At 37.9% G+C, this 17,044-nt stretch overlaps 1 protein-coding gene across 2 annotated transcripts in view; it reads left to right on the forward strand.

Moving 5' to 3' along the window:
- Positions 1–17,044, forward strand: part of EGFLAM (EGF like, fibronectin type III and laminin G domains) — a 99,125-nt gene that overhangs the window by 69,425 nt on the left and 12,656 nt on the right. For both annotated transcript variants that reach the window (XM_072416613.1, XM_072416614.1), the window contains exons 10-18: positions 2,542–2,642; positions 4,588–4,688; positions 5,423–5,567; positions 6,328–6,517; positions 7,548–7,673; positions 9,863–10,106; positions 11,159–11,270; positions 13,276–13,392; positions 14,594–14,774. In XM_072416613.1, coding sequence (XP_072272714.1) covers positions 2,542–2,642; positions 4,588–4,688; positions 5,423–5,567; positions 6,328–6,517; positions 7,548–7,673; positions 9,863–10,106; positions 11,159–11,270; positions 13,276–13,392; positions 14,594–14,774 — 1,317 coding nt within the window. The remainder of the gene's footprint in view (positions 1–2,541; positions 2,643–4,587; positions 4,689–5,422; positions 5,568–6,327; positions 6,518–7,547; positions 7,674–9,862; positions 10,107–11,158; positions 11,271–13,275; positions 13,393–14,593; positions 14,775–17,044) is intronic.

A 17,044-nucleotide genomic window follows, 5' to 3' on the forward strand; every position in this document is an offset into this window, starting at 1 on the left:
CATGGTGCCAATACAGCTTGGCATATGTAAAATAATTACTGATGGTGGTTATGTTTACATTCAATCTTTGGTCCTGGGTGGGCATATAATTGTGTGCATTTTAAAAGGCAATCAAAGAACATTTACATTGGGGCAGGTCTAAAAATTAAGTATGTTAAAACCAATTTTCAAAGAAAAAAAGTATCATAATATAATAAATTGGATTCTAAAGCTGCATACACACTTCCAATTTTTGTCGTTGGAAAGGATCTTTCACGATCCTTTCCAACGACAAGGGAGTGCACGATGCATGAACGGTGCTGTACATACAACACCGTTCATGCTCTATGGAGAGGGGAGGGGGAGAGCGACGGAGCGGCACCCTGCTGCGCGCTCTCCCCTTCCCTTTCATTAGGATCGGCTGTCATCCATCGTCCGTGGATCCGGCAGGTCGGTCATCCGGACGATGGACGACACCGACTGTACACACGGCAGATTTTCGCCCGATAATTGGCCGATGCCGATTATCGGGCGATAAAAATCTGACGTGTGTACGTAGCTTAAGGCTAGTCCCATCTACAATATAACATTAAATTGTTTCTAAAGAGAATACATGATCGATTTTCCACCTATGGGCACACCTCACAAGATGCCTACAATTACTTTTATTAGACAGAGAAGCTTCTTCTGTTCCCCTCTCTGATCTAATAGAGTATATTCCTGATCTGTCACAATATAAAGAAACAATATTTTTCAAAAAGAGCTTTACAATGTAGTATTACATTTAGCTTAAGGCATTACACTTTTTACTAAGGCAAAACACCAATTATTCGCCATGCATGCACCTAATATATCTTGATGCTTGCCCACCCTAAAGGTGGCCTGTTTTTCAAGACTGTCAGGAGGTATGATGATAAATCTCCAAAGGGTCATGTCTTTTACGGAACTGACAGACTTGTTGCCCATTTCATTGATGACTTACTCTGCTATCACCTGCAGGGCATTGCATTCATTGTAGCTGTATGCAGTATGAGCAGGCTATTCCAAAACGGGACCAATAACAAAACAGGCAATAGCAAAAGTAAAAAAAGGTTGTGCTTAAAGTTGGGGAATGGCTTAGGGTGGATTATTTTGGGGCCTAAAGGGAATGTATTGGGTATGTGATGCATTTTTTTAGTGGCCAATGAGATGTTCTTATTGTAATTCTGATCTTAGTTTTAGCATATATACATACATTTTATACCCTTTCATTGTTTCTTATGCAAACATGTCCAAAATGAAAACCTTGTCACAACTTATTCTGTTACTGATCCCTTTTTTTTTGGTTGCTTTTTTAATATTGTTTAAGCTTTCATTTTATGCCATATTGTGTACTGCTAATGTTATTTATGTTGTTACCCTTCTCTTTGTTCCTGTCTTTTGGTATTTTGAAAAATAGAAAAACAATAAAAAAAATAAAATAAAATTAAAACCTTTTACAAGTGAAACCCAGTCACAAATACCTGTTAACAATACATGATTCATCTTACCTAAAAGAAAGTGTCTATTCTTAGACCTCCCTTTAGAGTTGTATTAAAGCAATACAGTGTAATCAAATCCCATCCTGAGCCGATGTTCATTTAAAATTTACAAATAAATAAACTGGAGATGATCACAATTTTGTTGGTAGAAATCAGGAGATTTGGGTAAAATTTCATAATTTGTTGGAGCAATTGGGAAAGAAATTATTAATGTATTTTTTAAGGATGCAATTGGTATTAAATTGCTTTAAATAAAACCTGGAGGTTAAATGGATTGTTTTATCTGTCCTAGGCTTCTTCCTGATACCAAGTGTCTCTGCAATTAAGAGTTTCCTTTTTAGCAACATTTTTCAGTGGTAAAATTAGTAATTGTATAGCAAAATTAATTTTGCCAACATCACTGTGCTAATCATAAAAAAATATTGTATTTTTCTCATTATACTGAGAAATGTCTTATTTATATTTCTTGACATGTGCGATGAAAACACTGGATATGAGGTCAATTTGCTTTCATAATATAAAATGTTATACACAAAATGAAGTTCGGGGACTTTGGACAGACAACTGTAACTTACAAGAAAGCTTCCAAAAGGGGCTCTTCATATCAAAAACTAAATCTTGTAAAACAGTGTGGGGCCACATCAAGAGAGGTTAAATATTTTTATATTAAACCTAGTGTTCATTTCCACCTTCCGATGCATTTCTGAAGGCAAAGCCCATTTTTAAAGCTTTGCATTAAGAATCAAAGTAAGCAGACTTCAGCTGCTGGTTCTAGAAGCAGTTATCTTCCAGAATGAAATATCCCCATGCACAAAAACTTGATACACATTGTCTCCTCAAACCAACAAAACACTTTGGCTTTTCTTCTGTTGCATGCAGTCTGTTAAACATAAAATAAATGACTTTAGGAGAAATGGAACACAACATCAGCTTTAAAGTTTACATTTGTAATAACAAGCACTTATTATGGTCAGCGTGAATATGTTTTTAGCTTTCAATATAATTGTGCATTGTTGCTAATTAAACTATTTTTCTTTTTTAGATATAAATGTTCAATATCCTCAATTTTATGGCCACTCCTACATGACCTTTGAGCCGCTGAAAAATTCATATCAGACATTTCAGATCACTGTAGAATTTAGAGTAAGTTGCTTCTGACTCCTGTCAGTTTATGTGATTATTATGTGTTACATTTTTTTCTTTTAACATTTTTTTTGAGGATATGCATGAAAAAAACAAAACATACAATAGGTATCTGTTACATGTACAAACGTGATGTATAGATGTCTTATAGATAACAGGTGTTCAAAAAGAGAAAGAAACAATGTAAGCAGTACATATACAATAAAAGGCAATAAATATTGGGCCTGATTTATTAAAGCTCTTCAAGGCTGGAGAAGATGCACTTTCATCAGTGAAGCTGGGTGATCCAACAAACCTGGAATGGACCTGGTCCAGTAGTCAAAACATTTGCTAGCAAATAACAAATGACTTTGAAGAAATTCATTCCAGGTTTGCTGGATCACCCATCTTCACTGATGAAAGTGTATCCTCTCCAGCCTTGGGGAGCTTTATAAATCAGACCCAATGACTCTGGAAAATTCAATGAATATCATCCCTTAAGACCACTGGAGGATCATTGGCAGTCATTTTTGGGATATACCATTATGTGTGTAAGGTTTGCTTTGTTGTTTCATTGAATAGGATTGGGTCTCTATTAATGATTTCTATATCTCAAAGAATTTGTCAACCTTGATCTCCTTATCCAAGGAGGCCTTGATCCATGCCATGTGGAAAACCTGGGAAAATTTTTAAACAGCGCCAAGGTTGGCAGATCTGAATCTAGCCATTTGTGAAAAATTTGGCCACCAAAGAAACAATAGATAACAACATGCAACTTTCCCTAATTAGTAATTTGTGCTCCATGTAAGGGGAGTGTACCCAATATTGCTCAATGGGGGGATAGGAGCACATAGTTGACTAGGTAAGAGGTAACTTAGTTAGCTAATAGTAACCAAAACCACATGGTACAAGCATGGTACAAATCCATGCTTTCCCCATACATAGCTATCTGCAGGCCAAGGTATATATAGGTGATCAGGTTGCCCTGGGTGTGGAGTTGCCAAGATGGCCATGTATTTGTAAAGGAAACCTGTCACCAAATAGAATTCTATGGACTTTTTTGATGATCCTACTTCACTACCGGCCTGTGTTGGAAATGGCTAGGTGGAGTTTTGACATTTTCTGCGTATCTGATATGACTCAAGGACTCAAAAATACTGAAGCCAGATATATCTGGGCAACTAGCAATTTAAATGAAGGGTCAATTTAGCCGACCTCTCTTTTCAGTTAACTGTAGAACATTTCTACCAGCAATTAACCCCCAAGGATGAGAGGCTGGTTTAGCATGTAGGTGTTAAAAGGCACATGGAAATCTAATTGGATTGTTTTCCAAATTTTACTTTGCTTGTCTGTCATAGGGTGCTCTCCAACCTTTGACACCTTGAGGTATATAACACTTCAAATCTCGCTAAAGCAGAATACGTCTCAGATTTTGGTGAGGAAATTATACTAATGTGAGGGAATGTCCAAGACCTATTTATGGTCCCAAGACCAAGGTCCATAGTGGAGTTTTGGTCTTTATGCTAACAATATGTTTTGGTATCCTTTAAAAGGAGATGTAGTGGAGGCACCAGTTAGGATGACATTTGTTAGGTCAATCAATGTAAAGTCCTCATACCTCTACTTTTTAAAAAGTCCCATTTTTAGAGGCTTGGCGTTTCTTTAATGTTACTGAAGTGTGAAGAAAACAGGGACTGAATTGTTTTAATGAATTGGCTCAGGTTGGGAAGGTAAAGGAAGCATTTTTGTTTACTTTATGAAACTTGTGCATCTCATAGTTTTAGATTTGTATTTAGATTGTCATACAGGACCACTGATTGTACTTTAATACCTGAGCTAAAACACCAGCTGTGTTCTTCTAGTTTCTAAAAGACTTTTTATTCTGCATTCACTGTGACTCTGAGTAGTTTATTTAAGTATTTTTCTTTCTGTGTATTCTGTTAAATGTTTTACAATTTTGTGTTAGTCTCAAGGTGACGATGGATTACTACTCTACTGTGGTGAAAATGAGTATGGCCGCGGGGACTTCATGTCCGTATCTATTATTCGCAGGAGTGTACAGTTCCGGTAAGTTCTAGATGCAATACAAATAGAAACATTTTATAGCAAAGAATTTCTATAATATATATATTATAGCAGGTCATTAACTGAGATATTAAAATATATATATATATATTTATATATATATATAAATAAAAAAAAGTATGATTAAATGATTAATATGTACCACAGCCATGAAATCTAGTAAATGTCCTAGACCCCTTTATGGCAACAGGAATGCACCGGTGCTAAAAAGGGTTCCTATCAGCCCATATACACAATGAAGCAGTAAAATCCAGCACACGGATGCAAGCCCTTAAATAAAATCTCTATTCCATGGTGTATAAAAAGCCTTGGCAGTGCTGCTGATGCTTTTAACCTACAAAAAGTAGGTTAGGTTCCTATACTCTTATATTCCAAAAGTATGGAGGCTGCTATATGTGACCTCCGCTATAAATACTAATTCCTTGGCTGATAGGGATTTGTATCTTCTGTGTCATTAGTTTGGAATAGATATGCAGATCAAGATTTTTGTTTGAAGGGTGGTTATGTTACTGATGATTGAATCTGAGAGTTTTGCCCTTTGGAAGACTATGGGGATTTACTGTCCCTCACTGCTGGATATAAACAAAAAAAATTAACTGTGGTCATCAACCTAAATAAGTATGAAGATTTGGAGAGGGGGGATGAGCTTACTTTAGGATAGGGGAGGGTAACTATACATTTTGATAAAAATCTATCTGTTTTTTGTATCTATCCAGGTATAATTGTGGCACTGGGACTGCTATTATTACAAGTGACAGCAAAATCAAGCCAGGTACCTGGCATGTTGTGACCATATACAGAGAAGGTCTGAATGGGTGGATAAAGCTTGATGGTGGTTCTCCTGTGTCTGGGAAGTCACCGGTAAGACACACAACGAAGAAGAACACTGCACATTGACAACAATAGCTTAGCTGTGTGGGATTTGTTTAAAGAGCCTTTTTATTTATTGAATTCTAGTGTGTCCCGTAATGTTGCAGCATATAAAAACATTTTAGACTATTGTGTGATCCAACCTTGCAGGAATATTATGGGGGGGGGGGGGACTTTTTAGCATGACTGTGCCCTTGTGCAAAAAGCCAGATCTATAGATTAGACCATGGTCCAATGTGTTTGATGTGGTGGAATTTAGGTAGTGTGAAATAAACCTTGACCTTAGTTATACAGGACACCTTTGGGATGAATTAAACACTGATTGCAATACCAGATTTTCTCACCCAGTATAAACACCTGGCCTTGTAAAAACAAATTCCTACAGACACTCCCATAATTTGTGGAAAAATATTGTCCAGGTAAGCGGAGGCCATACTAGCTTCAAAGGGGATGGAGGAACCTACAAATGATCACATGTAGTTTTAGAATGAGATGTCCAACACGCTCATATAAATGTGACATTCAATGTCCACAAATGTTTGTATGCATACACACCCATATTTATAGTTCAGTACCTGGGGCATTTAGGGCCAATTGTATTTTTCCTAAACTCCTTGGCTAGTTGTCCTCTGCTTCCCTCCTCCTATCTTAGTCAAATGGTCATTCCTAAGACTCAGTATTCTTTGTGTGGTTATTGTGTTATAATAAGTTTATTGAAGCTTGGACTACCTGTGTCTTTTTTCCCCACCAGGGCCAGTACAGTAAGATTACCTTCCGTACACCATTATACTTGGGTGGAGCACCAAGTTCTTACTGGCTGGTGAAGTCAGCGGGGACCAACCGAGGATTCAAAGGCTGTGTCCAATCCCTTTCTGTAAATGGAAGGAACGTTGACATGAGACAGTGGCCACTAGGAAAGGCCCTGAGTGGAGCTGATGTTGGTAAATAAATCCTTTTATTATTTTTGTTTACTTTGGAGACTGCATGTTACATTCTGACCAAAAAACCACTGTACAGTCAACTTTAAACTTTCCATGTAATATGAAAACCTACTTTAAACAGCCAATCAATCTGTAGCTAGTCAGGCAGGACATTTTGCTACATACTTGATGGTAGATCTATAGAAGGGTGTTCAGATAGATTGTATGTGTGCATGAAAGGTAATTTACATGCAGGAATTTTGGTAGAGATGCCTTAAATATAATTTTTAAGGACTGGAATGCTTTAGCAATCTTCTGTTGGCAATGAAAGATTATTCTAGTGTGGGGATGAACGAATGCAGCTCTGGAAATCCACTACAATGACCGGGCACTAGAGGTTAATTAACCTCTAGTGCTCGCGGATCGCACATAGGAGGATTCCCAGGGCTGCATGAATGAATGCAGCCCTGGGTTTCCTGGAACTTCCGATGGGTTTGCAAAAGCAGTTTACTGAAATTTTGCGGACCCAACGGAAATTTGAGGAAATTTTCGCAAGAATGTCGGAGGCATTCTCTCTCATCCCTATTCTAGTGTATTACTCCATCATGATACAATTGATACACACATTACTGTAACAGCACATTCTAACATTACTCTTTAAACACAGCAAGCTTGATTTATCAAATCACTCCAAGACTGGAGATTCATGTGAGAACTTCGGTGATCCAGCAAAACATGGAATGGATCTGGTCCAAGATTTAAAACATTTGACAACAAAAAGCTAATAATTTTTAGGAAATCAATTCCAGGTTTGCTAATCCCCCAGGTTCCCCCATAATAGTCTATCTTCACCAGTCTTGGAGAACTTTGATAAATCAGGCTCAGTGTGACACCCGTCAGACTCATGGTAAACCCCACACGCTCCAATGACATTTTGGAGATCATTTGCTTTAAAGCAGGTGGTATGTGAATGTTAAGTGAAAATTGAAGTATGTATCATTAAACCTAAAACTATAAGTCTCTATAAACTTTATTCCTTCCTGCTGTATAGGTGACTGTAGTATTGGGGTGTGTGATGAAGCTTCATGTGTCAATGGAGGAACCTGTACATCGAGGTCAGCTGATTCCTATAGGTGCCTTTGTCCTTTGGGATTCCAGGGGCGTCACTGTGAGGAAGGTAAGACTGAGCTAACAACATTTTGTGGTTTTTCCACATACTAAACACATCAGGGCTGATTTTGGAGTGAAAATTATCACAAAAAAAGTTTTTTTACCAAAAGTAAGCATGCAGGTTTCACCTTTGTTTTATGGAAACATTTATTGAGAATTCAGACTGGTTTCTAAAGACCAAATTTATTCAGCAGTTGGCAGGGTGTAGCTATAAAAAAAGAGCACAGGCACCTTGTGTTGTCTACCATTAAAACCTAATTATCATATCATACATGTGTGCAGTCTTTTGGGTTTTCCAACAGATTGGTTGGTTGAGCCCAATATTGCCATAAGACTTTCCCATATGCACCATGCAAAATCGGAAAGGCAAAGAAGGATCTTCTCTAATAAAGGTGATTTGTTGGGTCATTGTCCTCAATTAGGAATTTAACTTTTAAAAATGCAATGTAGGTTGATTGTATAGCACATCTGAGTGCATAATATAAGTTTATTTTTCTTAAAAACTTTCTCCCTTGTTACCAGAAAATGAAGATGTGCTCAAACCTAATTGGAGCATTAACTTTATTCCTCTTTCAAAATATTTGTTTGCAGAATGGTCATTTATTTCCATGAACTCAAGTGAATTATTACTTCCTCTCTGTTGTTTATTGCATTCTTTCCGCCTTGGAATTAATAAGGATTGTTATTATTTGCATTTTTTCGTTTATAGAATGTGGAATTAGCAAGGTTTCTAGCACAGGGGCCATGTTGGTTTTCTTCTTTGGCCAAAGGGCGGCAATAAATTTTGAGCATTTGATGTTCACATGCATCTTCCACTCGGGTTTTGTGGGGAGAAATTTTAAAAAATGTAGAATTCGATTCCTATGATTTGTTTAGCTCTTCCGTTAACCTCTGGATTTTTTATAACAAAATTCTAGCAGAGAACTGTAAGAAAACTTGAGAGTAGTCAAAGGGTTTAGGCTTAGTTGTCAGAAACCTATAAAACTCCCTTTTTTTTGTCTTGTTTGTTGGTCTGTACAGATTAATTGTAGCTTGGAATATGAAGTGTTCCCCATACTTGCTCCAACAGCAGATTCTAGAATTAGAGTTTACTTCTAATCACATGAAAAAAGGGGTGGAACTTTAACAAAATGGCCTCAGGGTGTTCAGTTTTGTATGTTCACATAGTTAGGTATTTTTCAAGTATTTCCTAAACAAAGGTATTTTTTTCGAATTTTAGGTATTGATGAACTCCCATAATTTCCCATCTTGTAGATATACCATATATAGTCCTAATAGTTCAAATATATTTTGTCCGGTTTGGGATGGCAGAGTAAGGGTATTGACTTACAAATGGGCTTGTCACTCTGTCTAGACCTTCTTTCACAGGTCTTCTTCTGTTAATCTCGGTTCATTCCTTCAGGTCTCCTACTCCATTTTTTTCACTTTACTCATCCACTGCCTTTGAAGTTTTTCATTCTCACTGCTTCCAGGGCTGGCTGCACTTTAGGGGCCCCTACAGATTTTTATTGCCTACTGCTCTCTGACCATGTCTTTCTGTAGGTGCTGGCTCCGGGGATTTTCAGTTCAGTTATGGCAGTCAGAGCACTCTGTCCTTTCTCTTCCTAGTCAGTATCTGTCAAGAAACTATAATCAGAACTCTCATGCTTCAAAATCTTCTGCCCCTCTGCTTTTTTATGAAAAAGTGCTTTTTTCCCAATTTACAAGTCCACTTTTCGGAGGGTTGGCTTATACTTAATGTCAAGTTTATTTCAAGTTTATACGGGCAACAAGAAATAAATCTTCAAACTAAGTAATGGGTCCTCTCAGACATTTGTCATTGGAATGTGTCCCCATTGGAGGATCTCCCTTGTATTCCTATTCTGGGGACCTCTCAGAATTTTGGATTTCCTATCACTTTAAGTCACAATGACAGTGGTCAATAGGACAAATAATGAGGGTTATCTTCCAATAAAGATACACAAACTTAGGGTAAAAGGGGTCCTAAAACATGGCTGCTCAACCCAAAATGAGGAAAAAATTTCCAGATATAGATACATCGAAAAAATAAAACCCTAATAAAACCTGAAAACTGTTCTGGTTCTTAAGGGAGATAAACCTACTAACCGTTTTGGAAGCACCAACATATTCTGTATAATACTGTACCCTTAAGCATCAAGTTGTGGTAACCAATGAACTTATTTTTCTGTGTTCAAGCTTTCATCCTGGCCATCCCTCAGTTCAATGAATCAACCCGCTCCTATGCTGTAACAAGGTGGCCATTTGAACCTCACCATTACCTTTCCTTCATGGAGTTTGATATGACCTTCCGGCCAGATTCAGAAGATGGTACCATTCTCTACAGCTACGACAATGATAGCAAAGACTTCATTTCCATCACCATGGTGAATGGTTATGTGGTATTACGGTTTGACTGTGGTTCTGGAACAGCTGTAATAAGGTAAATGTTATGAGATAGTTCATGAGAAAGGTCTTAGTAATCCAAAATTATGAGAGTTGTATTAGAAAAATGATTAGGAATTGATGGGCCTGATTTATTAAAGCTCGCCAATACTAGAAAAGAAAGGCCATCATGGGAGAACCCAGATCATTCAGCAAACCTGTAATGGATCAGGTTCAGGAGTAAAACCATGTCCTAATTAATAGTAACTATTTTTTAAAAAGTCCATTCCAAGTTTGCTGGATTATCCCAATTCCCCCATGATAGTATATCTTTGCTAGACTTGGAGAAGACTAGACCCAATGTATCATACAAAAGAACATTAGTCTGGTCACAAGTACGTCTTTGGACGCCCTTATATAAAATTCTGTAGGTACATTTTGACAGTTGAGCTATGAGTAGCTAAGTCACCAGTGCAACCTTAATCAATACAGTAATGGAAATGGAGCAAGAATGCAGTATAATGGCATTAGAATACGTTTTTGGACTACACCATTTTAGTTAAGTTGCTTTCATCATGCAATGCAATTTTTGTACAGTAGATAACAAAAGAAAATAATAAAAAATGTACTATTGAGAAATGTATGTAAAAAAGTAATAAATGTGAAAATGGTAAAGATTAAAAAGTAAAACTAGCACTACTATAGTGACAGACTTAATAGGACCCAGTGTAAAGCCTAATAGGACCTAGTCTCTAGAGCTACTTTTATATATGATTGTCAATGAAGCACTGGTTGGATGTCTGGTGGAGAATCTTCCAGGTCCATGTGTTTTAAAGGGCAGTGAATGATTCCTCACCAGAGAAAAATGTAAAGTGTCAGTTTATCTTTTAAATTAATAGACCTTCCTTCTTTATTTAAAGTTTATAATTGTATTTGGGGGTTGCCATATTGGTTATGACTGACAAGTTTCTGGCTCAAAAAGTGGACAACCCTGCCAAATGTAACCCTTTGAGTGTTGTGTATCTATTATTACTTGTAAATGGGGATGTAAATAAACTAGATTTAGTAAATATTGTTGTATATTTGTTTTTTATCTTTTTTGTAACTCAGAAGCGAGAAGCCAGTAAGCCTGGGCCAGTGGCATGAACTACGAGTTTCTCGAACGGCTAAGAACGGTTTGTTACAGGTGGACAATCAGAAACAAGTAGAGGGGATGTCTGAGGTTTGTACTGATGGTCTTAATAAAAACAATGTGATTTCAATAGACAAATTTATATTTAGGATTGTTGAGGTATAAAGTGAAGTGAGTCTTAAGGACCAGTGGTAACTAGCATGTGTCAATGAAAATTAATGAAATTCCTTTCTAGATTAGATAGAATTAAAGATGGTGAGCCCAAAGCGATAAGAAGTGTGGCTTGCAGCCATGGAAATCCCTCTTTGCTTTGCAAAAATAGAACACAGCTGGGTTAACATATACTTTACATTTACCATAGCACAGTGAGTAAGACTTTGAACATTGCAGTGCTGGGAGTCCTGATCTAATACCCAACTGAGATTTTTGCCCAGGGTTCCGCCAAAGGTTCTTGAACTGTGGCTGCTGAATCTCCCATTTCATGATGCCTCCATAGTTTTGAGGCCAATACCACTTGGTTGAGCCATCTTCATGACTCTAATGATGTTTGTAGTTGTCTATAGATGTTTATCCAGCTACCATAGTAATGCATATTCTTTCCACCAGTTTGAGTTCTCATCCTATTGACCTCTCAAATATGGTTTTAGTAGGGGTTTCCAGAGACCTAAAACATATTTTAAGGGTTCCTCATAGGTAAAAAATTTGAGAAAGATTGCTATGTATGTTTGTGCCTGTAGCTCCCTCACTCTAATGAGAAATTATTCTAACTAGTATCTAACCAAGCAGTCCTTAGTTTCTGTTTGTGGAAGGACCATAAGATTGGTAAGGACTGATCAGCATGGTCTATAGCAGTGGTCGTTAACATTTCGGACGTCACAAACCACCAATTTTATCATTTTAAAACCTGCGGACCATTAATATTAATTTTTTTTAAGATTAGACAAAAACATTTGTAAAATAATGATCTTCCAAATGGTTCCTGACAAGGACTGTGGAGGTTCTGATTCATTGATTAGCTCATGGTTAAGTGAAGTATTACTATTGTTACTATTATCATTAGTTGTATTATCTTTGGTATTACTAAAGAAATGCAAAATATTTGTTAGCTTTTTCCCACTCATTATTGGTTTATTCCATTCTAATCTAAGACCAAACAAGAAATGATAATTATCAAAGTCAAACTTTTTGATGCCATTAAATATAACCGGTATAGAAAATACACAGTTAAGGTCATACTTACCTAAAAGAGCATCTGAGAAGTAAACATATAAAATAAAACAATCGGATGAGAATCGGTATTTGCGGAGCGGGGTGATTTTTGTAATGGTGGAAACAATACTGAAGCGTACAGCTCGGCAACGGTTGCCTCATACAACTCTACACTGACGTCACGCTGCGCCTCCCGTGTTTTTCCATCTCTAGTACAGTTTGTGAACTTAGTGCAATATAAAGGCAAAAATTGTCATTCAGAATATAGGAATTTATTAGAATATTATTTTTGTTTTATTATTTATAAAACATAAAAATTGAAAATATTGTCCAAATTTTTTTGTGGACCACCAGTGGTCCACAAACCACTGGTTGGCAACTGCTGGTCTGTAGTAAAATGTTGTGGGAACTGATAATATTAGCAATATATATGTTAGGATTCTACATACATGGCGTTGATTCAGTGGCCAGAGCCCACACCAGGCAGAGAAATTAATGAGTTGTCTGTAACTCTCAGCAGCAGATGCAAATCTGTAGGTCAATCCAGCAGGAAAAGGAATATGTGCCAAAGTACAAGTTAGTGTTAGGTAACCACTAAGTAGAGAATCGCAATTTGTTGAGGGATAAACCACAATAATTAGGAAAAGGCAACAGGAAGCTTCAGGTTTAAATAGGAAGTCAATCATCCAGATTGGTCACAGGAACAGAACCGGGTGCAAAAAATCAGATAATCAGGATCCAGGAATTACTACATAGCGGTCAGGTCAGTTATCAAAAGTCTGTGAAGATAACAGACCGAGTAGACCAGAGTTCAACCCCAGGCAGTCGAGTATAACAAATATTAGAAATGTGAATTATTAATAACAACTATACCTATATCTTCCAGGGGGGATTTACTCAAATAAAGTGTAACCCTGACATCTACATTGGTGGAGTTCCTGATTATGACACAGTGAAGAAGAATTCCGGAGTCCTGAGACCATTTAGTGGCAGCATTCAGAAAGTGAGTTTGGAGAGGGGCTCAATGTGCACATTGTTTTATTTACACAATGAAAACTCAAATGATGTTTGTGTTAGGATGGCTATGTTCTTGCCCAACCCTTGACGGATTGGAGCTCAGAGATATACTTCCACCAAGACTTTTCCTATTCTAGCATTTTGGCAACCCACCTCTCCACCAGAGCTATGTTACTGCATTTTACCCAGTTTTAGGCTTTGATCACTTATTATCTATAATTAAGACCGGGGCAATCATATCATTGACATGGGTCTGGCAGTGGGGGCATCGCCCATTTGCTGTCCGCTTGGGCTTGGCAGAAGTGTAAAAATGTAGAGATTAGTAGAGAAAAGAATGTCTCTTAAAGGCAATGCAATTTTGTTCATAAAGTTTATTTAAAAAAGAAAATTTGTGCAAAGTTAGACAGAGTTCAACTCAAGTGATTACAACAACATGGTTTCGATCTTTACAGAGCTTAACTATGTTGTGAGGCATGAGATAAAGGTAAGTCAACAATGTAAATATATTAGTTCTAATTCTCTCCTCCCGACACGTTTTGCCCTTTTTGGCTTTTTCAAGGGACTTTGAAAAACTTTTTCATATCCTAGGTTTGCAAATTATATAAAAAAGAACATAATTGACTTTTGTTCATAATACTTTAGGAAACAGTTATAGAGCAGTATTGTGTATCACCGTAAATCAATGTTACTTTATAACACATTTACAAGAAAAAATACAGTGTATTTGTTTTCATCATCATGCTACATTGGTGATAATTTGGAGTAAATAAATAAGAGAAAAAAGTACTTTACATACCGTAAATTCTCTGAACTCCATGCCACTATTAAGGATTTTTTTTTTTATTTACACTGTAATTGTGTATCCAAATAAAAAAAAAGATTTTTGGAGTTAATAAACTAGTTATGGAGCATTACAACCTACACAAAAAGTAAAGCCTTTGACTATGATCTAGGAAGGCAATTTCCATTTGTTTTGCCCTTTTCATAATAAATTATCTGTATACAATTTAAAAATGAGCTTGTATAATTGTTATTGTATAAAATTGTTATAAAAAAAGTTGTGATTATGTTGGTCACAGCAGAACTTGAGTAGGAGGTTGAAAGATCTTTTAAATATTTGTAGCCTATATGCCCAATGGTCCTTTTCTGTATAGAAAGTAATTAAATCTGTTTATCCTTGCACACAGCTTATCCTGAATGACCGGATCATGAATCTGGTGACTGGCTTGATTTCTGGGGTAAATCTGGTGAACGCTGCACATCCCTGTGCTAATGCACCCTGTGCCAATGGTGGCAGCTGTAGACCCAAACATGACAGCTATGAATGTGACTGTCCTCTGGGCTTTGATGGAAAGAATTGCCAGAAAGGTAAAAAAAAAAAAATAAAATAAATGTCCTCAGTATTATACACAAGTAGGGAGATGGAATAGTTTGAATCAATATATTTATGTATCACTTTAACCATTGCCTGTTATTGCTGCTGTAATAAAATAATTGATACATGATAGATAGAAATATACTGTACATGATGCTTGCTGTCATGTAACTGACCACTAGAAGGCAGCATCTGCCTCTAGTTGGGAGGAAGACATTGCTGTGTATTTGCTATACACTGAGCTGCTGTAATCATTCATTTACCATTATTTAAACATTGGTTCTGCCTACACTAATCCAGAAACATTGTTTTATAAACAATCCAAAGGAATTTACTGGATGTCTCGGCTGGGTGTTCTGCTACTTGATTACATAAAACATGTGGTCATAAGGAAAACCAGGTCAATCACAGAAGAGGTTAGAGTACATATTAGTATTAGTATTTTCCTGACCTTTTTAACATCTGGAAACCATTGAAATAACGTTCAGGCCTTCAAGGAACCCCTTCTATATTTACTATAGCCAGTATATTAGCATGGTGGTCACTGGGAAGAACGCTAGCCATTGGGAAGAATGTTTTCCTGCAATGGTCAGCAATGTTCCCATTACTGCAGAAGAGGAACATTGCTGCCCAGTGGAAAGAATGTCGCCATTACAGATAGCCGAAAAGATCATTGGTGTCAGTTAAACTGACCTGAGAGACACAAATTGCTCATTGCTCAAGGAACCCCTAGCAACTCCTGGAGGAACCTTTAGGAGGAACTATACTCAAAACTCAAAAAAAACAAACAAAAACACACTTGCCTTCAATTCTGCAGGGCAGTCCGATGACTCCGGGGGTGTCTGGCATCAGGTCCCATGTCATCTCGGCATCCGTCCCGGGGACGGCGCTTTGATCTTCATCTTCTCTTCCGGGTTCCTCAGCCGTAGGATCTCACTGCGCATGCGGGACATCGGCAAATTTTTCTCTTTTAGCAAAAAGTCTCCTTCTGCTCGGGCATGCGCAGAAGGAGCGCCCAAGAGCCTCCCGGGATGCCTGACGAAGGTATCCCAGGAGGCTTTGCGCTCTAATTCATTCTCGACCGCCTAGGCCAGGGGTCTGCAACCTGCGGCTCCGGAGCCGCATGCGGCTCTTCAGCCTCCTTGTTGTGGCTCCCTTCGGCTGCCACGGGGAGATCTCTGATGGGAGATCCCCTTCCTCCCAAGACACTGCGGAGGAGGGGGATTCCCTATCCGGTGTTCTAATGAAAAAAATCTACCAGTGAAATATATCTACCACGGGACGTGTACAAATGGGTGTGTACAATGACATCCCCCTCCTTTGAACCCCAATTCCTCTGGAATGGGGAGATGTACAAAACCAAAAATGTAGGTGCAAGTGGGGGACACCTGTGACTAACACCTCCTAAAAACTCCACCCATCAAAAAACCCCTACCCTGGTACACATTGTTGGAGACTTCTAGCGCCTAAACCCCAATTTATCTGGAAACGGGGGTACAGGTGAAAAAAATTTGAGGTGCAAGTACGGGACACCTGTGGCTAACACCTCCTTAAAATTCATAAAAACTCTGCCTATCAAAAAAATCTACCCTGTTACACATTGCTGGAAGCATCTAGCATCTGAACCCCAATTTCTCTGGAACGGGGGGGAGGCGGTACAGGTGACCAAAAAAGAGGTGCAAGTGGGGGACACTTATGGCTAACACCACCTACAATTGAATCGCTAAGGCATCGTCAGAAAATAAAGAACTCTGCCCATCAAAATAATCTACCCTGTTACACATTGCTGGAGGCTTCTAGCATCTGAACCCCAATTACTCAAGATTGGGGGGTACAGGTGAACAAAATTAAAGCTGCAAATGAGGGACACCTGTGGCTAACACCCCTTAAAATTTCATCGCTAAGGCATCGTCAGAACATAAAGAACTCTGCCCATCAAAAAAATCTACCCTGTTACGTTAGAAGCCTCCAGCTAATGTACCAGGATGATACGTTAGAAGCTGGAGGCTTCTAGGGGCATAGTTCAGTGTTTAATTTATTTCAAAGTAGGCCTACACATGCACACTTGTTGTAACAGGTAAAATTAAAAAAATATTAAAACTTTTAAAAGTTTATAAACTGTGTTATGTTTTGCGGCTCCAGACTATTTTTCTTTAGTGGAAGAGGAGGCAAAATGGCTCTTTTGATAGTAAAGGTTGCTGACCCCTGGCCTAGGCTGAGCATTAGGGGGCAATGCTGCACTTTTTTTTTTTTTTAAAAAGGG

Source organism: Pyxicephalus adspersus, chromosome 6 (assembly GCF_032062135.1).
Source record: "Pyxicephalus adspersus chromosome 6, UCB_Pads_2.0, whole genome shotgun sequence".
Taxonomy (NCBI): domain Eukaryota; kingdom Metazoa; phylum Chordata; class Amphibia; order Anura; family Pyxicephalidae; genus Pyxicephalus; species Pyxicephalus adspersus.